Source organism: Caloenas nicobarica, chromosome 1, assembly GCF_036013445.1.
Source record: "Caloenas nicobarica isolate bCalNic1 chromosome 1, bCalNic1.hap1, whole genome shotgun sequence".
NCBI lineage: Eukaryota > Metazoa > Chordata > Aves > Columbiformes > Columbidae > Caloenas > Caloenas nicobarica.
Genome location: NC_088245.1, coordinates 141,930,656 through 141,951,742, shown reverse-complemented (window position 1 = coordinate 141,951,742; position 21,087 = coordinate 141,930,656). Strand labels below are relative to the sequence as shown.

Sequence of the window (21,087 nt, the reverse complement as noted above, 5' to 3'; positions counted from 1 at the left end):
TGTGTTGCCAAATTACAGATGGCACACTTCCTTATCTGGACAGAAGATTTGCAAAGATAGTACAAGGCATTGTCATGAGTAATGAAGCGATCTGTATTTATCCCAGTGAAGCAGCAGCAGGCGTATTTGTTGGTAGTCTGTAAGCCCTGTGGTTTTTTATGTGCTGTTGATTCACTTAGGATTTCATTTAGGGTCTGTCTCTTTCCAGAGCTCATTTCCCTGATGTACAGCCAGCTCTCAGAAACACTCAGCACATGGAAATTCCCCTTATAGCCCTTCTGCACAGATATTCCAGAAAGCTCAGCACGTGACATACTAAGACCCAAGAGATGTAGTGAGATGTTTTGTCACCAGGAGGACAGCCTTTACCCTCTCCTCACCCACGTCCTAGATTTCCCTGGCACTTTATTCTTCCCAGACCTTGCCAGACACATGTGAACCCTTTTCCTGAATAAATTTTCTGCTGAAGCCACAGCTTCTGGCTTGGTTTGGGTGTGCATTCTTTCATTCGGGGTACCCATCTTATCCAGCCCTTGATGCAGCTCTGAAAAAGTGCAGCTGTGGGGTGCTGCGTAGTTTTGAACACGAGAGTGAACCTAAAGCTCATGACTGTAATAATGGCTGTGCATTTGGCCAGTTCTGCTTAATGGAAGAAAAAAAAGGTATGTTTCTCTGATGGTCCTGCCTTTCTTAAAGGCACTTGTGAAGTTTGTCATGTTGGTGTTTGTATCATTCCTTAAATCTTCCTCATAGGAAACACCTAGGTGTTTCCAACAGTAGCAAGCAAAAAGATTTCATACCTTTTTTCACAGTTCTGTAATGCTTGTGACACACGTATTATGGCAGCCTTCTAATTTTGTGGCCAAATCAGTAAAAGAGACGTGCAGCAGAACAAACTGCACAGGAAGTGCGCAGGGTCATTGATGTCGTTTGTTACACACACACGCTCCCCTTACACATTTCTGCAGTTGAAGCATTTCTGGTAGCAAGGTGTAGGTTTTGCTTTTTTCTAATTTTTTTACATTCTCTGTTTTACTGGTAGTTTAAATGTGATCTTATTTGAACTTGTACATGTGAGTTATGTAAGCACAGGCAGCTAGGTAAATTAAGCTACGTATCTGTAAATTATTGGTGATGATAAATGCTGAGAAGCACAGAGGTTCATTTGGCTGTAAAAGAAAGTGTGGTACTTTCTAAATGATTGTGCTTCAAAAACCACCTGTAAGGAATAGAGATTTGCAGACCTACTTATAAAAAACAATGAAAAAAACCCATCAAATTGGCTGAAACTGTGCTACTATGCCATAACCTGGGTGAAGGCAGGCTCAGAAGTAACCAGATGAATGCTAACCAACAGAAGTTCCACCCCTGAACAAAGAGGGGAGAGGGTAGAACTGATTCATGTAAAATTGCAAGCACTGAACCAATGCATTGGGATAGGCTGAAATAGTTTGATGCTGAGAGCAGTGATCTTCAAAGTGGGCTGTGGGAAGTAAACTTTTTTGGTACACCCAATAAAATAAATATTTAAATAAAATAAATAAATGAAAATGTATCCTCTTTATCTCATCCTTTTTTTAGTTTATATTTTTGTTATATAATTTTTAAAAATTATACATGCAATGGGTTGCATGCTCAAAATGTTTTTACTGATGGCGTGCATGATAAAGAGGCATGGAGACCACTGACTTAAGAGGACAGGTGGGTATCATTAAAGTGAACCTGTGCTGTTAATTGTATTTGGAAGAAGTACATCTAAAAGGTCTTATTTCCATGAAAATTATAATTTTGGTAAGATTTTCTTAGTGTACCATGTTCTGTGCCACAGATTAAAAAAATACAGAGGGCAGAAATAAAACCAGGGAGACTGGATAAAGACATCTGAGGGGAATCCATGGGATTTTCTGCTGCTTTCTGGCTATATGAAATTCTCACGGATGGTGCCTGAAACACAAAAATTAAAACGGCCCTTTTTATTGTTACAGAGATAATATTCGTTGGGAGAGGCAATATCTTGTAGTAAATACCTAGTAGTATTGGAATAAACATGCAGACTTTTGAGCATCTTTTTCAGGTTTGAATCAATAACTCATAAAGTGAGTGGGATGCATGAAGGTTTTTTCATTTCTCATCCTCTCCCAACTTCTTTTAATACAGATAGTGCTGCCTCCTAGAAGTGTTTATGTATTTCCTTAGACTGAAAGAGGTAAAAACGACAAAAATTTTCTATGAAGATTTGCAACATACGAGGGTTTTGTTTGCTTGTTTCTCATTTGCAGCACTGCTGTTTAACTCTCTTCTCAGTGCCTGAAAATTTCTGTTAGAGGTACTGGCTAATCTTGCACATGATCCAGGTCTGCTATCTAAGAAACTTCACTTCTTCAAAAAGCAGGAACAGCTTTTAAGCTGTACCCATCAGCGTTAGTCCCTTTGTGCTTTCATGTGCAAACTGCCACAGTTCTAAAGCAAACTTTTACTTTGAAAACTTTCCCAAATGATCCTGTTTTGTAGCTAAACTGATCAACCAGTGATTCTGTTGAGGCACAATGAGGAAGTGTGAAAAGAAAACAACAACAAAAAAAGATAGGCGTTAGGAATGAATGGCTCTCTGCCTTGGTTTGTAGTGTTTTTATTGGGTTACTCTTACTATACAGAGGGGTATTTTTCCAGAAAAAAAAAAAAAAAAGAAAATAATCCAGGTGAAATCTGTAGATAAAATTTGAAATTAAGTAAATAAAATGAAAACACCTATTCCCTCTGGCTGTTTTCAAGCAGCTGCACACATTGTATTGATCACGGCAGATTATGAAGAAGAGGTCACTGTAGTCTAATTCAATAATGAAAGTAGCAATGGCTGCAAAATTTTCCAGAATTGATTCTCATTTTTACGAGACCAGATCTTTTAGGAGAAAAACCTGTAAACTTGCCAGTGTTAGATAATTCACTACGATTTACAGCAAATGATTCCAATTCTCCTTATCCCATGGCCTAGAATACAGAAGTTTGGGGGTTGTTTTGCCTTTTTAAAAAAACCAAAAAAACCAAAAACCAAACATTTTCTAGCTTCAACTTCTGCTAGTTTTGCCAAGTATACTGAAAAAAACTGTTATTGATTTTTTTGTTTTCTATTACCATGGATCTTATGGTTTTGCAACTCCTTAGCTCTCCTTCAATAAATTAAATTGACTGACCTTCTGTGATGTGTTTCTTTGAGAGAGTTTTTCTCATTCCTCAGTGATTTTCATGTCCCTTTTCAGGTTTCTTTCTACCTTATCAGGACATCAAAACGAGACATGCTGTTTCAGCAGCCAGCAGCAACTCCAGATGTGATATAACATTTTTCTTCCTTGTGATTTCTCTGTTTATACATCCGAGGTTGCAGGAAAGTTGCTTTTTTGGCCACAGCACCACCTTGCCAGTTGGCAATCCACTGTGACCCATTTGTCCTTTTCATTTTGTGCTTCCCAGGCTAAAGTTATGTCAGGTTAAGTATAGCCTCCACTCTTTGCTCTTAAATGAATGAGCTCATTGATGACCTTATTGAAATGCATGTTTGCTTGCCCCTGGCCACTGATGATCAGGTCACCCTGTACCAGTGCCCTCTCTGTTCATTATTTACCCTTCCATCAGGCTCCGTGTCATCTGTGAAGTTTATCAGCTATGCTCTGCTTTCTTCCAGACCATTGATAAGAATGTTAAATACTTCAGAGTCTAGTATAAATCCCAATCAGTCCCCAAAATATGTCCTTGCAGACAGTTACATTATGAGGTGTTGGTGAGACGGTTCCATGATCTGGAAAGGTGAGGTGTGTAGGCTAAGGTTTCTTAATTTTTTTTTTAAATTTTAATAAACAGATTTATTTAGTTGCACCAAGTTGGAGGAGTTTCTTACATCACTGCTTTCACTTTTGCCATCCTAGCTTGCCACCTCGCTGCAAAAATGTTTCCTGGCTGCTCGGGATGAGGAATTGGACAGGACCGTTCCCCAGAAGTCCTCAGAGATGTGAAAACCTCGGGTGTGATTCTGGTTTTTTCCAAGTATTTGTTTGCTAATTCGGATGTTGGTAAAATCAAAACTGGGTGTGGTAGTCACTCAGCAGGAGAGTTGTTAACGACTTTTGGGAGTCCCCTTGTAATTTGCTTGGGTGTATGTTCCAGGGATGGGGGTGGGGATTGTCCGGTTTGGGGTCTGGAGCCAGTGTCTTTTTTTTTTTTTTCTTACTTGGTGTTCCCAAGTTGTTCAGTCAGGATATTGTGACACCGTTTTTACACGCCATCAAGCAAAAAAGAAAGAAAAGTGAACCTTATGGCCGCAGGGTGAAACCAAGTAGTTGAAATTGCTGCAATGAGAGTTTGCAAAGTGTTTTTTTCATGTTTCTGTAAAAACTCAGGGCTGTTACAGCAGGTACAGGACCTTGGCACCATGACTCCAGATTCCCAAGCACCCGGTATCTAGCAGGTACGCAATTTAGTCATTACCTGGCGCCCTGCCTCACGCCGCTTTGGGGCCTGCAAGTGTCGGCGGGGTGACAGCCCCCAGGCGCCCTGCGGAGGGGAGGTTGGTTGCCCGGCGGCGGGCGCTGGGGAAGCCGGTGGGCTTGGCCTTCCCGGGGGTGGCGGGCGGGCGGGCGACAACAACTCCCAGCCGGCATGGCGGCGGTGGCGCAGGGGCGGGGCGACGCGGGGAACTACAGCTCCCGTGGGGCCGCGCGGCCTATGAGTCGTGGCCGTTGCGGAAGACACGGGGAGAACTACATCCCCCAGAGTGCCCCGCGGGGCGGGGGGGGCTGGCGCTGCGCTGGCCCTGGGTACGGCGGAAGCGGCGCGCCGGGGCCGGGGGTGCGAGGCGGCGGTGGGTGATGCGCAGCGTCTCGCGGGGCCGCGGCGGTTGCAGCCGTTGAAGGGGGCGGTTGCTGAGCGTGGGAGGGGGTAGCTCTCCTCGGGTTTGCCCCCCTGACAACGGCCCCGTGGGGCTGATCCCCCCACCTCGCCGGGCTGTCGCCTGAGAGGCCGAAGTCGCGGGGCCGGGCGGGGGGGCGTTGAAGCGCGGTCGGCCTGGCCCGTACCTCGTCCTGGCGGCGGCGGGTGAAGCGTGTCGGCACCGCTCCGGCGGCTGCGGCCGGGGCCGGAGCGCGGCCCGGGTAGCCGACGGGCTGTGGGGCTCCGCGTTTGCGCGGGGCGAGAGCCGTTCGGACGGTCGCTTACCCCGGCGGCTGCCGGCGCTGCCTGTCTGCCCGTGTGCGGGATCGATCCTGGTGGGGCGCGGTGCTGTTGGCCTGAGGTTTCCCCCTCCTACCCCCCGTACTTTTAAATATTTCTTTCTTAATGAGTAACACTGGGAGATTTCCGTTAAAAATTTTCAAAATTAACTTATGATCTCGAATGAAGCAATGGTCTCAAACTGTTTGGTTTGCTTTCTCCTTCTAGATCACTTTTTGTGAACTGGCAGTGTTGAAGAAACTGAATGAATGGAACGGTTAGGGCAGATAGGAAGTTTGCATTTCATGCTCTCCGCTTGCCACAAGACACAAACAACACACAGTCTCTGAAGTGACCTGGAATCATTGGAGCTGTGTGTCCTGGGGGATCTGAGGACCTCTGAAGGTAAAAAAGTGTTTGGTAGCGTTCTTTCCTAACCCTCCGTTGCCCTGAGTATTAAAAGGAGGATCCAGTTTGGTAGTGTTGCCAGCTCTCTCCCCACGTTTACACCTTCTTTTAGGCCTTCTGCCTATTCTGCTTTCCCAAACAGCAGTCAGGTTCAAGCGTGTTATTTGAGAAAATGCCAGCAAATGCAACCTTATTCTCCTGTGATGTCAGGTAAAATGAGTTTCTTAAATGAGGTGGCGAGCTGTTGGCTGAAGGGAGTGATCGCTATAATAAGATAAAAATACACATGTTCTTGTATTCCCTTCTGCCACGGTACAGTAACTTCTTAAAATGTTTATCAGCTCTCCAGTCTTACAGTTGATTTTTGGCCAGAATGCTTGTTTTTGTGCTGTTCTGTGGGTTTTTTTTCTTTTTCAGCTCTGCTGATTTGCCCTTTTTTTCCCCTTCTATGAAGTGCATCTAGTCATTCCTTTGAATGTTGCTGCTAGTTTGGCCTTTGTCTTCTCTTTTATGAGCTGATGCTTTGAAATTTTTGTGTCTCACTTCTTTCAAAAATGAGTATAATTACAATGTCCTGTGGAACACTTCTGCTTGAGTGCCTGTTTACTACTGCCTTGTGTTGTCTTATATTATTACATAGCATAGTTTCAGCCATAACTTGTTTGAAATAACTTCTATTGTTAGAATAAAATGTAGTGGCAGTACCATATGAACAGACCTTTTGTAAAAACAGTCAGGGTTCTTGCTGACAGCCTATAAAGGCAAAGCATTTCTATTTGTTATCTTTCTGTCTTTATAATTAATGTCATCTTTGGTAGTAGTAATGTTATTTTTTGGTAAGTAAGCTTATTCTAAGGCACCTCCTATATATTCTGAGTAGAACCTCTTGCAAAGTGTGGCATAATCTCGTAAACATGCAGTGTCTTTCTTCATGGTCTTCTCTTGTAACTGTGTCTTCCTGACTAAGCTTACTACTCCCATTGAGCTCTGCCTGGGGCTGGAAGGATGGTTCTCTCTTAAACAGAGCAAAGAGCACCTCATTTAAGTGAGGGCGTGTCCACTGTAAATGAAGATGCATTGGATATACACAGTGAACGGGAAGGGTAGTCAAGCCTACTACACTGTAGCAGGAAGAACTTCTAGTTCAAAATTTGCCTAAAGTGCTGTAAAGTTCTTAATCTCTTCTGTAAGTAGTTGGTTGAAGTTTTAGACAGAAGCATTGAGGAGACCTTTGTTATAAGGAATTGAGGGTGTGCTCTTGCCCTGGCCCTGTCTTGTCCATACTGAAAATCCATGTGTGTCCCTTCTGGGACAAATGATACACAAAGCCACTTGCCAGATTTTGGGGACTGTAGCCGCCTCAGCTGTTTTCTACCTATCCCTGGAGCTGTGCATTACAAGGTTTGAATGTCAGTAGCTAGACATGTCTCTTTGACCAAGTAGGTAATGAACAATGGACAGTGCTTTAATTTACAGTTTCACGTTTAACCATTAAATTTGCTTGTGAAGTGCTGTTGGATGCCAGCTGAAATCTACTCTGCCCAGTCAACTGTATGTATGAAGGCTGGCCAGAAGTGTGTGGTTGTGTTTTAATGATGCTCTGATAGGATTATTTCCAGCACCAGTATTCTGCATCTGCAGCAGTGGTGTTGTATCTGAAAGTTAGATTTTTGAGCCAGTTGTTTTCTTTCTGTATGTTAGGTACAAAGTTGATACATTTGTTACAATAACAAATGACTGCTATTGTAAGCATTTATATTAAAATGCAATGGCAGGAAAGCAATGGCCTAATAATGCCCTGGTTATGTTCTTTTTCACCAGACACTATTCTGAGGATGGAGCTTGTAGGTTCTTATGATTTCTCCTTCCAGAGAGCCCTTTCTGAAGAGAGGAGTCTGTTGCAGAGGGTTCTTCTTGCAGTGAATGTGACTGCAATATACTGGAAAATCCAGATCAGCCTGCTCACCAGCCTGTTCTGCTGCTTGCCCTGAGACTGAGTTCCCAGAGGATTTGCTCAGCTCTGAGCTCAGCTAAGCAGGGAGCCATGCAACACAGCATTGGCCCTGGAGACGCCACTTGCCCCGGTTGCTTTGTGAGAAGTTTGTGAAGGGGAAGGGCTCCCTCAGGAAACTCAGTGGGAATGAATAGTGAGGTCAGCCCTATTCAGCAACTTGCTCTCTCCCTATTCTGCTCATTCAATGTCCTCTGGACCTTGGGCTAGATGCTGGGGTATCAAAGGAGAATGGAAGCACGTAACCAAGAATTAAACACTGCACAGCGTGTTTGCTTTCAAGTCTAGATTTGATTCAATGTCTTCTAGATAAATAAGCCCAGATATGAAGCCCTCTCAGTATTTGTCCTAATTTACAAAAGTCCACGGCTTGTGGATTATTATTTCAGTACAGGTGTGGTATGCAAAGTTTGCTGTATTGTAAATGGGTGCTGCTCGTCAGTTCATCAAAAATCACTTATAATCATGCTCATTGCTAAGTCTGCAGTTAAATGACGCATACTCTCTGCAATATTCCTCCTTGAATATGGAAAATAAGCATAGGGAATGATATGGGTACACATCATTTCTCCTCCCCAACGCTGTTAGCCAGTTTCAACCAAATACACGAACAGATGAGAGGGAAAATAAGAATGACATTGTTAGCAGCAAATATCTGTTGGTGCCTTTGAAACTCCCTACTTTAATTTGCACCTTGTTTCAGAGTTCAGAATTTCTTACTGGCAGGTCTGACTTGAGCACTCATATTTTTCCTTGTTAATGTTGTGGTTTAAGGCATTTGTTGTTTGCACTTGTGGTTCATTCAGCTGCAGAGAAACTAAACCATAATATTTTGATCCAAGTATGTGGGAGAAGGGAGGTAGAACAAGCAATAGACAAGAGCTGATTAGATAGTAGCTGGTGTCGCCAGACTGGCTCTAGCTGCTGAGTTAACTTCAGTTGATTTTTTTTTTTTTTGGCAAGTGCATCAAGTCTGATTCATCATAATCCATAAATTTAATCAGGCACAGAAAACGCATGAGCACAACAGACATCTGAGAGTCCTCTGACGTATTGCGCTATCTGCAAAACATTCCATGTATTAGCAATCAATTCCTCATTAAAGTCATGGTATTTTCATAAGCATAAACATGTGTGGCACCTGTATTTTCCCATGCCTCCTTTGACCCTGAATTTATGCCATTTGTGAGTATGACCCTGCAAAGGATGGCATATGTGACCCCCTAATACAAGAAACCAGAGCAAGGTCCTCATGCCAGCATGTGAAGGCCTTTCAGTTTTGGAAGCTCTTGTCATCTTGTTCCCATGGAACAGGGCACCCCCGTTGCATTGTTTTAGTTCTTCAGAAATGCCACTGTATGTATTGTAGCATTATTGCAGCATTTACCATAATTTCCAAATTTGTCTTTCAGTGCTTCCTTCGTGTTCTGTCTCCAGTGCCTAGACACATTTCTCTGCTTCCCTAAAGGCATTCCAGCACCTTGGCATGGCTGCCCTTTGTGAACAGTCTGGAAGAGTTTTTTTGGCGTGCTTGTGGTTCTTGTCTTTGCTGTAAACACAAGCTGTGAAAGCCATATGGGGTGGCAGGCTAAAAATAACTTCTACCCTTGGTAATCTCATAAGGAAAGATAAGTCTTCTGCCTGGGCCCTGTGGATGGATTCTGTGCAGTTCCCTACAATCAAGATCACAAATGGCAGTGAGCTGTGCCATCTGCTTTGGGGACAGAGTCTCTGAGTCTCAGAGATAGCGCAGTGTGGCTGGGAGAAGGGTGATATCTGTGCCTTGAACTTGAAGATCCAGTGGATGCTGACTAGTACTGTAGACTTGTTCAGTGTTCTTTTGATTCCAGGATGTCGGAAAAGGAAGACGCGCATGTATCCTGAGGGAACATTGTGTAGGAGGAGTGATGTCATGGTTTGACACTGCTAGAATAACTTTGCGTTTACTGTCAGAGGATTTACTCACTTGGCTTTCTCTTTCCTTACAGCAGCAAGGGCGCAATGATGGATAACCGTTTTGCTACAGCGCTAGTAATCGCCTGTGTTCTAAGCCTCATCTCCACCATCTATATGGCAGCTTCCATTGGCACTGACTTTTGGTACGAATACCACACCCTGTCCCCAGCTGAGAATATTAGTGAAGCTGGTAGGAGCATCTGGGAGGAATTTGTCAGCGAAGAGGCAGATGAGAAGACCTACACAGATGCGCTCTTCCGGTGCAACGGCACGGTTGGATTGTGGCGGAGGTGTATCACTGTACCCAAAAACTCTCACTGGTACAGCCCACCAGGTATCTCCAGAGCAATTAATAACTTCCCTAGCTTGCCTGGGGTGGTATGTGCTAACTTCCTCACAACGTATTCATGCCACTTTTTTCCTCCAGAAGGCCTATTTCTAGCTTATGGGGTTTTGTTTGGTTTTGATTTTTAATAAAGGCAGTCTAAAATTTTAAAGAAGTGAAAGGCAAAATGGTCTGTGGCTGACAGTGCTACAGGCTCTGGATTTGACACATGATACTTCATCTAAATTTAGTCTGGTATTTCTTCATTTTGCTTTTGTATCTGCTGTCCAGCTGGGGATACCATTATAGTTGCTCTGCCAGTCACTGTCTTTTTAGGAGAGGTCCTGGGATCCAGCAATGGAATAAAGATATTTATCACGGGGGCACTTGCTCCTTTTGGCTAGTCATTCATGTTGCTCACATGTCACAAATGTCCCACTGTCAGCACATTTTGGCCTCGTACTGTAGTGTTGGATATAGAATGAAATATTTGTGTTCTTGTTCACAGTGGTTTGCGCCTAAAAAAGTGTGGTGTGCAATTATTGTAGTTGCTTCAAAGTAGATTTTGGACACATATTGCGTGTGTGAAGCCCTTCATTTTGAACCTGCTTAAAAATATACTTTCAAATGCTTTTTCTGGAGAAAAGACATTACATTAAATACTTTTTTTTTTTTTTTTTCCCTCTAATGAAAATACCTTGGAAGACACGTAAGCCAGCTCTGCTCAACAGTATTCTCTAAGCAAAAATCTAACTGAGGTGTAAAAGGAGAGGAATTTAGTGTAAAGAAGCAAATATTTTCTGTTCTTTAAAAAGTCCTTTCTATCCCATTTTTGAATGAAGTGTTTAGTATGATACGACATGCTGCACATGGAGATAAGCACAGCTTAGTTAAGCAACTCCGAGTACAGGGATATGTAACAACATAGTTGAGCATCATGTGCCACATTTCTTTCCCAATCTGTCAAGCACAGCACAGTTCTCTGTGGATAACCCAGGTAAGCTTGAAGATCATTGATGTTTGGATGCTATCCCTCATACGCTATGCTAACTACATTATGACAAGGCATCCTACAAATCTGTTTTGAGAGGTAATTTTTTTCTCTAAAATGGAACTCTGAGAAGCTTCTCAGCTTAAATGGTTGGGAAAGGAGGAATTGAAGGGTGGAGGGATGGGAGGGAGACAACTAATGGTAATTTTTTCTTTTTTTGCCTCAGAAACTGATTTGACTACAAACTGCATCAGTTTTTCCCTCTCTGATCAGTTTATGGAAAAGTACATAGAGCCTGGAAATCACAATAGTGGCACGGATTTGAATCGGACTTGTAAGTGTCTTTCACTTCTGGGAGGTAAACAAGTAGGATTAGAAAACCCAGATGTTTCTCAAATACAGTCACTAGTGACGAAAGCATCTGTGTCTTGCACTGCATTTATTGTGTTTTTACAGTAGTGCAGGCAGTAGGTCAAAGTTTAAAAGGAAAACTTAGATGTGTTAGCAAAGGTTTTGCCTGTGAATGCAGTGCAGGAATTTGGGAGTTAAGAAATGAAGTTCTTCCTACTTCAGTAGAGCCTTTGGTCCTTTTTAGCTATGCATGTAGAACATCTGATGAAGCAGAAGCAGCGTGGGTAGAAGGGAATGTAAGATGGTGGGAGAAGATCAGTTTCTAACACATCTTCAACAAACTTGTGTGTTTGTTTCATGTGCAGATCTCTGGCGATTGCAGTTCCTGCTGCCCTTTGTCAGCCTTGGTCTCATGTGCTTTGGGGCTCTGATTGGGCTCTGTGCTTGTGCGTGTCGCAGCCTTTACCCAGCCATTGCTACCGGAGTCCTCCATTTCCTAGCAGGTAGGTCTCCTGCCATCTACCACTTACTCTGGCCCCCACCCTCCAGAAGCTCACAGTGAGAACCAGAGCACTTCAGAGATGAGCTCATTGTGCTTTTTCTGCTTCCTCCCCTAGGGCTTTGTACGCTGGGCCTGGTTGGCTGCTATGTTGCTGGGATTGAGCTGCTCCATAAGAAGCTGCCCCTGCCTGATGATGTGAGGGGTGAATTCGGCTGGTCCTTCTGCCTCGCCTGTGTCTCGGCACCTTTGCAGTTTATGGCAGCCGCTCTTTTCATCTGGGCGGCTCGCACCAACAGAAAGGAGTTCACTCTCTTGAAAGCGTATCGTGTAGCATAAGTGCTGCTAGGGAAGTATGGGATTTCCATGTTATAGCCTCTTCTCCCACAGCCCTTACTACTTTTTTCTTTTAGTCAGAATTTTACGTTGTACTGCATGCTTCTTGCCAGTTGAGACAATTTAGCCTGCAGGCCCTGAAGACAAAGACCTCTGGGCTAAATGACCAAACTCTGCCAGAAGTCTGCAGAAATTGAACAAGTTTTAAAATTGTTGTTTTGGTTTTTAATAATATTATTATAATTTTTTAAGCTTCATTTTGTTGTTGAACATCCTCTTAGTTAGATGTACATGCCTAATTTTATTACTCTATTAGCCTGGAGGAAATAGAAATGGTTTTGTGGGGTGGAAGAGAGATAGGAAAATAAAAGAGGCAAGAGTGGGAGCCTCTTTGCACAAATAATAAATAATCAGGAGCTGTCTGCTGTGTGACCTGAGCAGGCAATACCCACAGGGGGCACTTTGGAGACATGGGGCAACTCAGAAACCTCCGTTATGGAAATAACTGTAGCTAAATCAGTCCTTGTAGCTTCATTTTGGGACTCTTACCCTCACTAGTTTGCTAGTTTTTCTGGCTTCTGCCAGAACTGATGCAGGCAGAGCAGCTGGCTGTGGGAGGGCCTGCAGAGCACAGCATCCCCAAAGCAAACTCCTTGCTTCTGTTTGCCAAGGAGCAGGATGAGTTGGCCCATGTGGAGCTTCATGCTGCTCTAGCTACACTGCTTCCAGCACCCAGGCTACTTTGGTATCTGCACTACGTGTGGTTGTGCACTCTAAATCTTAACTTGTGGTGCTTTGGCTTGCTGTTAAATAAGGCTTTCCCCTCTCTTGTGTTGAAAACGATTCCTCACAAGTCTTTAGTTTTTAATTTGGTTTAGTGTATGTGTGTATATGTACATATATAAACTTAGCTTTTTTTAAAGCTCACCTATTTATCCTATATAGCACCCAACAGGGTTTTTTTTAAAAGGTGCTGCTCTTTTCCCATCTTGCCCCAAACCTATTGTTTAAATGAAATAATAATAATAATAAAAAAAGCTCAGAAATTTTCGGCGTTCTATGAATCTGATGGGAGGGTGAGGGAATGGTCTGAAGTTAATTTTACTAGGGGAAAGAAAAGCCAATATCTAGATCGTTCTCTGTTTTCAGGGAAATCTCACCAGAAACAAGTAGTATTTTTTTTTTTTTAATGAAATTCTTGGACTTCTGCAAACTTAATTTTCTTCTGCTCATTGTTGTGGATGCAACACTCCATAATTTCTAATAAGTTCATAACTTCTGCACATATTTCTTCTAAATCACTGCAACTCTAGCCAGACTGGGTAGTATGTCTTTTCTAGAAAACAGTGTTCCAAGACTGAATTGTTTAATTCTGAGGCCTTAACTCCCCTTGTTTCCTTACTCCATGCTTAATATAAGAAGTATGTCTTAGAAGAAATAAATCCTGACAAAATGTGTAAGTCTGTGATGGCAAGGATTCTGTGAGATAGTTTTTATGCGAATGGCACAGATATAGGCATTTTTATAGTTTTTTTTAAAAATTTTGTTTTGCGAGGTTTTTTTCAGTAGGTACTTCTACCCAGGCTGCGTTTGCTGGGTCAGCAAACAGGCCTAGTCATGAGTTCCCTGAAAATGAGGGATATCCGCTAGTGTCATTTTTTTATCATGTATGTGATAGGGATCAACATCATTGGGATCTTTCCAAAATGGAGCAAAGATGCTGAAGGAAACCAGGATCACTGAAAAAGCAGCCATGGACCATTCAGGATAATCCTCTTTCTCCTGCTGTTGAGTAATTTTTCACCTTTCCACCTAAAACAGCTTTTCCCCTCTACAATATCTGGGCCAATTGTAACCCTGTGAGAGGGGGTGTAGTACTTTTGTGCACTATCTGACAATGAAAATCTGTGCCGCTGGTATGTTATTGATATGGCGCTTTTTCAGAGTCACTGGTTATCTCTGACATAGGTAGATAAGGCCTAACTGCTCAGCTTGTCTGGTTCCTCATTTGTCAGAAATAGTAGGGTGTGCAAGCCTCAGCTCAGATCAGACGGGCTGGAAGGTGCTATTCTGCACTTTGAGAGGAAACACTACTGGTTAATTTATCTAGTACAGTTTGGGTGGGATTTTTCGTTTTTCCAGGAGCTGGCAGAATAATCGTATTCTGTGATTTTGACCTGAACAATGGGAATCCTGTGTGCTTGCTTTCTTCTCTGGTATCAGTACTTATTTGTCTGAAGTGTAAATCTCAGTTTTTAAACATTAGCATTCTTGTTTCGAAAAGAAAGATTGTTATGGAGAGAAAATGAAATATTAGGGGTGCTGTCAGTCCTTTCTTGATCATTTTAAGTATCAGCAAAACCAAGATTGCTTGCTTTGGTCTGCCTCAGATAAATGCTCCTGGTTTTCTCTGCCCTGAAATGAACAAAACAGGCTTTAGTTGGTCCTTGATTTGGTACATTTAACTAAAATGAGTGTTGCCTTTCAGTTTTGGGGGTTTTTGGCTTCACTTGTGTAGAAATTTTTTCATCAGAATGGATTTCAGCGAGGGGCAGATTTCATACAGAAAGAGAACCACCCCTCTCTGTTTTCTGGGGTGCTGGATCTGCGTACAGCTATCTTGCTTTGTAACTGCTTTGCCCAAGGCGTAAAGGGAGCAAGACTTCTTGGACTGCTGGCTTGGGTCCGCTAAATGGTGTTGAAGAAGGACAGAAAAAGCAAGTAGACACTGAGGATGTAGGAATTCCATTTAAAAAATGATTAAGCGCACTAATGAGGCAAATCTTGACCCAGGATGTATGGTACAGGCCGTTCATACCAGCAGATCTTCATGCCACATTCAGAGGCTGCATTCAAGAGAAGCTTGAGGCCTGTATGTGTGTTTGTGGTCACATATGTATATGCAAATGCGACACCCTTGCTCAAGGAAGTGAAGAGTGCTCCAACTCTGGAAGACAGTGGTGAGATCGAAGGCTGATTTGTGTTCCTCAGTATTTCATGGTCTGACTATGGGAGATGTTTACTGGTACTGGTTTAATGTTAGAGGTACGGATGAGGCAGATATACACAGTGAGATCAAAATAGATGAAAAAACGGAATGTCCTTATGTGTCTGTGTGCTCAGGGGAAATGTCACCCATCTGTAACACTTTATGGGCCGGTAAAAGTGAAGGCATATCGAAGGACAAAGAGAAACAAAAGAGGAGCAAGAATCCTATCATACTGAGTGTAACAACCAAGGACTCTTGACGCTGCATTGGAGCAAGCTCCCAGGACTCCAGCGTGAAGTCCTGGTGTGGTACTGTGTAGGCAGCACAGCAAAGGCTACCTCTGCTCCTCCACCACCACCGCCTGCCTGCCCATCCACAGCACCATCACAGTGGCAGCATAAGCAAATGAGTGAACTCTCCTCTAATGAGAAGCCCATAAAGGTTCTGTCTGCCAAATCCAGGGTGGGTGAGCTGCAGTTGTCCTTCAAACGTGTCCCTGTATGGCAATGAAGAAGAACTTTCACAGGCTTGGGCTTGTTTTCCTGCCAACACTGCAAAACCTCTAGGAAAGCAGGACTAGCAGAAAGCTGCACAGTGCAGTACAGTGTTGTGTTTAGGTAGCAGCTGCTTCTTTTTTCCTTGAAGTGACATCTGCACTGTTCTCCCACCTCAAACAGTTCTCAGAAGGGGCTGGTCAATGAGGCTGTGGAGAGGGGTTTTATTGTTGTGGCTGTAAATATAGCTCCCACTGGTATCCGAGGAGAGATTGCTGAAACCAGGAGAATAGACAATCCTGTTTCCTTACTTGAATAAAAGAGCAGTATAGAGCAGACACACCAAAAAACCTTGTGTAAAGGGAACGGTTCATCACTTAGGAAAGGAATAATATGTTGTGGGCACAAGTGATAGTGGAGTCATGGATGACCCAAGAGGCCCTTCTAATCTCTTGTTATGCCAGAAGCTATATGCGATGGTCTAGTTTTCCTTCTGGACTGTGTGCTGGCCAGGTGGTCTTTTCCTCATGGAAGATCTGTTGCAGTCTTTTTGCTACGGTGATAATGAATGCCTCCTCTCCCCTCATCTAAAATGCTCTGAAGTGTGTTTTGAGAAAGGTGTTTGGGTTTTTTTTCATATTTTTTCTGTTCTTTGTCACTTACAGTTGGCACCAAGTTACATACCAGCTCACAGTCTATCTCTTAAAGTGCTGTTTTAGTTCAGTGATTGAAGGCAATGACTTCTGAAAAGGTCTTTCCTGCTCACTAGTGTTGTGTGTATTCAGCCAGCACCTGCTGTTCAAAGAGAAAATCTTAAATGTCAGCAGCTTGTTATCGTTATATCTCGGGCTGATTGTCCACCTCTATCTGTGTGTATTTCCTGTTTGAGTAGATGGTGTATCTCAGCAGAAAGAGGATAACATCTTGAAGCAGCTTTTTTTTTTTTCCTATTTCCTCAGGAATAGCTAGACTTTTATGTATAGAGCTTCTTTATAACCTGTTTTTTAATTGGAAAGGATCAAAAGTTTGAGTGTTTACTCCTAACTTCAATTGCTGTAGAATATTATTCTTGCCCTATATTTTTAAACTATAGCTTTCAAAACTACAGAGTGCGAACTTTGTTCAAGTTGCGGTTCAGATACATGACAGTGGAAGAATGGATGCTCTGTGACTGGAAGACTGTGTAGGTATCTGGATATGGCAATAATGGCCATGTGCAAAATTACACCTAACAAGCACCTGTCTGCCTGCTGATACATGGCAAACCTTTATACAAAGCGACGACCACTGAAAAAAATCTGACAGTGATAATGTATTCCACTCCTCTCTCTCTCCTCCTCCCTTCTAAAATTACTGCTTTTAAAAATAACCATAGGGACAATGTTTTATTTATTGATCAGGTTAGAGCATTGAGTGTCAGATATCTCTGTGCTCCACGCTTTCTGTGTATAGACAAGAGTGAAGATGATAATTGATTTTTGCAGAGGATCCAAGCATCTCTCTACCTTTGGGTTTTCTGAGGTGAAGGCTGAAAAATTTCAAGAAAACTAAAAGTTTTGTTTAGTTAAAATTAATTATTACTTAATCAAAACTCTCCAAAAAAACCCAAGTTAGTGATTTTTTTAAATAGCCTTTTTTATTTTTCCAGCTTTCTCAAGCCTTTGATCTGCCTCTTTTAAATTTTCTCTTACATTAAATGGTTTTAGAATATTTTTTCAGATTGATGTTTGCGAAGAAGACAATCTACTACTGTATTTTGTATCACTATCTCAGAAGAGGAAATCCTCACATATGTAACTCTTTAATGGAGGTGCGCATTACATCTGTAATTTGGGCTAGTTCTCAATATCAGACATGCATACTTCTTTTTAAATTTGGAGTACCTACTAAAAATAAGATTGATCCAAACATCCTTAATAGTCTTTAAAAAAACTAAATAATGCGGAAGTGTTTCCAGAACTCTTTGTTAGCAAGGACTCGTTCTGTCCCATGGTATGACCTACCAAGTGTCTGGACCTTTACAATGCATCCTTTTTCTATTCAGATTCCACGGCTGAATGCATGAGTCTATTTTGCCGCATGTTAACTTGATTGAGCCGTGGCTGAGGACCATTCCTTGTTGTAACTTCCCCTTTTAACATCCTCATGATAAAAGGATTACGGTACAATGCCACTATTCTTAGAAAGATGGAAAAGCCCTATGAAGTAGCAGCACATGGTCTCTTTGTGGAAGAACCATCCTCTGTTAGCTGTCTGCCTGGAGGAACGCAGCCAGACCCTTCCCGGTGGAAGGAGTCCCACTCTGCCAGTGCCCCATCATGTTTCCGTACCCATCAGCTCAGCGGTGGAGACTCGTGTTACCTGTAAGTGTCAGCATGTCCTTTGCACTGTGTCAGGTGAGGGTGATTAGAGCCTTTCCCAGCAGTGTCCAACTGTGATGTGCCATGAGTACGCTCTTGGGCTAAGCTATCAATACTGCATTGAATGTTGGCGTTTTTCCATCCTCTGAGGCCAAGTGCAGCTTGTACCTTTAGCTAATTTGATTCTCTGGGAGATTACTCTCCTGAGTCTGATAGCTGACGCTGTTGGCCAAGTGGCCACAGCAGTACCTTTTTTACGTTAAATGGTTTCTATGTAAATTCACTGAGAAACCTCCTTCAATCCTCAGATTATTTGCCTGTGACAGACGCACATGTAAAGAGCAGCGAAGCTGACCATCCCATATGTTTACACTGATGATGACGTAATAATTGATTGAATCCACCAGTTAATGACTGGACTGATCCGTTTGTTCGAACTGTTCTATTTTGGAGTGCTGGCTGGATGAGAGCAGGAGTGAGCTGAAGCATGGCAGCACACAGTGGGTGCCCTTTTTCTGTGATGCCTCAGCTCTGCCGGAGCCTTCCTGCCTGCAGGCCATCTTGATAGCAGATGCTGGAGAACTGGTTCCACAGCCTCTCCAAATCCTTCCTGGGTCTCAGCCCTGCACTGTACTGGGCTCCCTTACCACTGCCGATCCCCTCATTTGAAGAAGCTACCTGTGTGGGTGATTTTGTGATCCCCGTGACTTTACTCAAGTAATTTCCTCAACCTTCATTAAATTGCTTTGGTTAAGAAAGGGTTGGGGTTTGTCTTCATCAGAAATAAGCTCTGCTTTCTGAGTGCCTTCTGAAGCTGTCGAAGTAGTTTCTTTTGCAAACAAAACCCTTTGTCATGCACTCAAGTGACCTGTTTAACTGATTTGCATTTTGATGTTTACTTCCACGCAACAGCAGCAGTGGTATAAAACCACAGTGTCTGTCCAGTGCTAGAACTGCTTGGGTTCACTGAAGGTCTTCGAGTTCTGGGAAGTGATAAACCATCCACAACTGAGGAGAGGATATCACGAATGGTGTCAGTAGTGGGATGCTGCTGGAGGAGTCACCCCTGCCTCCCAGTGCTGAACTGGGAGATGAGGCAGGAGAAGCTGGTGGATGCAGTGGGAAATGAGCAGTCTCTGAGAGCGGTCATAGGTTCCGGAGCAGCTTCACTATCTGCTTGAGCCACTGCAGACCTGCCCAGGAACAGCACTCACACAACTGTGTCAGCCGTGCGAGACAGTGTGGAAAATACATAGTGATTTCCCCTGCAGGCCTGGGGTTGAAGAGGAGGCTGTAGCAGCCAGGCCTGTCCTCTGCAGGGAGCACAAGGAGGTGTGTAGCGTTATGGGGAGAGGAAGCCAAACCTGTTATGGAGCAGACAGGTGTCTTTTACCTCCAGCCACCTTTGTGAGCTGACAAGAGTGTCATCATCCAGGCGAGACAAGTTCTTCCCCTTCTGTGTCTCCTTGCTTCCTTCTCCCAGCTCCTGCACTGATTCTCCCCTCTCCATTCTCTCTCTTTCATAGCCTCTTTTACCACAATTAATAAACCAGCTACACACTTTAGAGGCACGTTGGGTCATACTCAGAGGACCTTAAGTCTGTCCACATCCCTGTTACGCACCCAGTTGGGTGTGTCTGGAAGCCTGAAGCCAGCTAATTGGGAAAGCCGGGCACAGGAACATTTGTTAGGGCATGTAGCTGTGTCCCGGAATCCTTTTAAAGCACTGGCACCCTTCCTAATGTGGCCTGGATGCTGTTGGCTCTACTCTGCCAGGCACTCAGTTTATGCTTTAAATTATCTGTGTCCAATGTTTACAGAATGAGAAATCAGACCTTAACTTGCAGTAAAAGATTTATGTAGCACAGTCTGGGCTAAAGGAGCTCTTTTTCCTGCCAGCTGTCTGCTTCTCTTATGCTTCCTACCCTGGGTCATCTTCACCCCAGTGGATGCCAGTAGGGAACTGATAGTTTCTTGATATTTGGGCATTGTTCGTGTTCCACAAGCAGGCAAGGAAACATGGATCAGCTGATGGAGCAGTAAAGAAAACCCCCATGGTGCCATCATGCACAATGCAAAGATTCTGGTCTACGGGTAAGGACAATTTGAGGGAATTTTTTTCTCCCATTTTTTCAGGGGCTGTATCACATATTCAGCTCAGGTTTTTCCATTATTGTCATTAACTTTTAGATTAACTGCTAGAGTTTCTAAAAATTATGTGGGTCACCTTTGTGTTCTCACTGAAAAAAATAAGATTTTCAACAAAGATGTCACTAATTTCAAACTCCCTAACTCAAGTCAAAATCCTGAGAGTTACCAACCAAGAGTTGCCAACCATGAAGATTCAAGAAGATTAATTTCAGGCAAAGGTGATGTTTTCTGGAGGTTTCCTATTCTGGGATGTAGTAACTTGGGAGATGCATAAAAGATGCAGGAAATAGTTGTTCTTCATCTGACTATATTCAGCCTTAGCTGATGTTGTGTCTTGAAGTTGTAGGCAGTTGCGGGTAACCTGAGAGGTGTGAACAGCATCTCTAGGTTTAGAAACCATAACCTACAAGATAGGGAGCAATGGAGCTATTACAGATAGGAAAGACTCTTTGGGTGGGGCAAGTAATGCTTTTTACAAAAGGAACTGATGTAGACAATGGCTACTAGTTGTCCACATCCACTGCTGACAGGACAAGAGTTAACCAGCTTAGTTTGTAGTAAAGGAGAATTAAAGTGGTGGACAGAAAAAAACTCTTAGTCTAGGCATGCTTGATCCTTCCAGCCCTATGCTGTTATATTTGTTGTTCAAACCATCTTCAGGAAGCATTCCATCTACCCAAGGGCTGATCTGCTGAGTGTTATCAAGAGATACCATTTCTGAGGAACTTTCTTGGCTAATTCTGTCATAGAATTTATGAAATACAAGTGCTGGAAAAGGTAATTGAGCATGGACCCTCAAATGACTGTTGTGAGATTCAGTGATGATCCATCTACTAGTTTTACCTGAGGCACTGGCTCAAGATGTGTTCTAAAAGGTCATTCATGTAGACTTTCCAAAAACCCATTTATTGTATTTGTTTGAAGTGTGTTTAGTTTGGGGCTTATTTAATCTAGTTTCTAAGTGAGACAAGCCTGAGGAAACGGTGATGTCTATGTATTCATGATTATTGTCCTTCT

At 43.1% G+C, this 21,087-nt stretch overlaps 1 protein-coding gene across 2 annotated transcripts; it reads left to right on the top strand.

The window, feature by feature from the left end:
- Positions 1-4,788: 4,788 nt before the first annotated feature.
- Positions 4,789-14,514, top strand: CLDND1 (claudin domain containing 1). 2 transcript variants are annotated; one of them, XM_065641816.1, is made up of 6 exons: positions 4,789-4,852; positions 5,428-5,604; positions 9,610-9,908; positions 11,117-11,224; positions 11,607-11,744; positions 11,859-14,514. In XM_065641816.1, the coding sequence occupies exons 3-6, from the start codon at positions 9,620-9,622 to the stop codon at positions 12,077-12,079; spliced, it is 756 nt and encodes a 251-aa protein (XP_065497888.1). In that variant the 5' UTR covers positions 4,789-4,852; positions 5,428-5,604; positions 9,610-9,619; the 3' UTR covers positions 12,080-14,514. The 2 variants fall into 2 exon arrangements, with proteins under 2 accessions (XP_065497888.1, XP_065497879.1); XM_065641807.1 differs by having other exon boundaries at positions 9,607-9,908; positions 11,859-14,513.
- Positions 14,515-21,087: the final 6,573 nt, after the last annotated feature.

Excerpts from the sequence above, each read along its gene's own strand:
- CLDND1 (XM_065641816.1), top strand. The coding sequence starts at position 9,620 with ATGATGGATAACCGTTTTGCTACAGCGCTAGTAATCGCCTGTGTTCTA. Across the intron at positions 9,909-11,116 it reads TCACTGGTACAGCCCACCAG|AAACTGATTTGACTACAAAC; the intron begins GTATCTCCAGAG and ends TTTTTGCCTCAG. Across the intron at positions 11,225-11,606 it reads CACGGATTTGAATCGGACTT|ATCTCTGGCGATTGCAGTTC; the intron begins GTAAGTGTCTTT and ends TTTCATGTGCAG.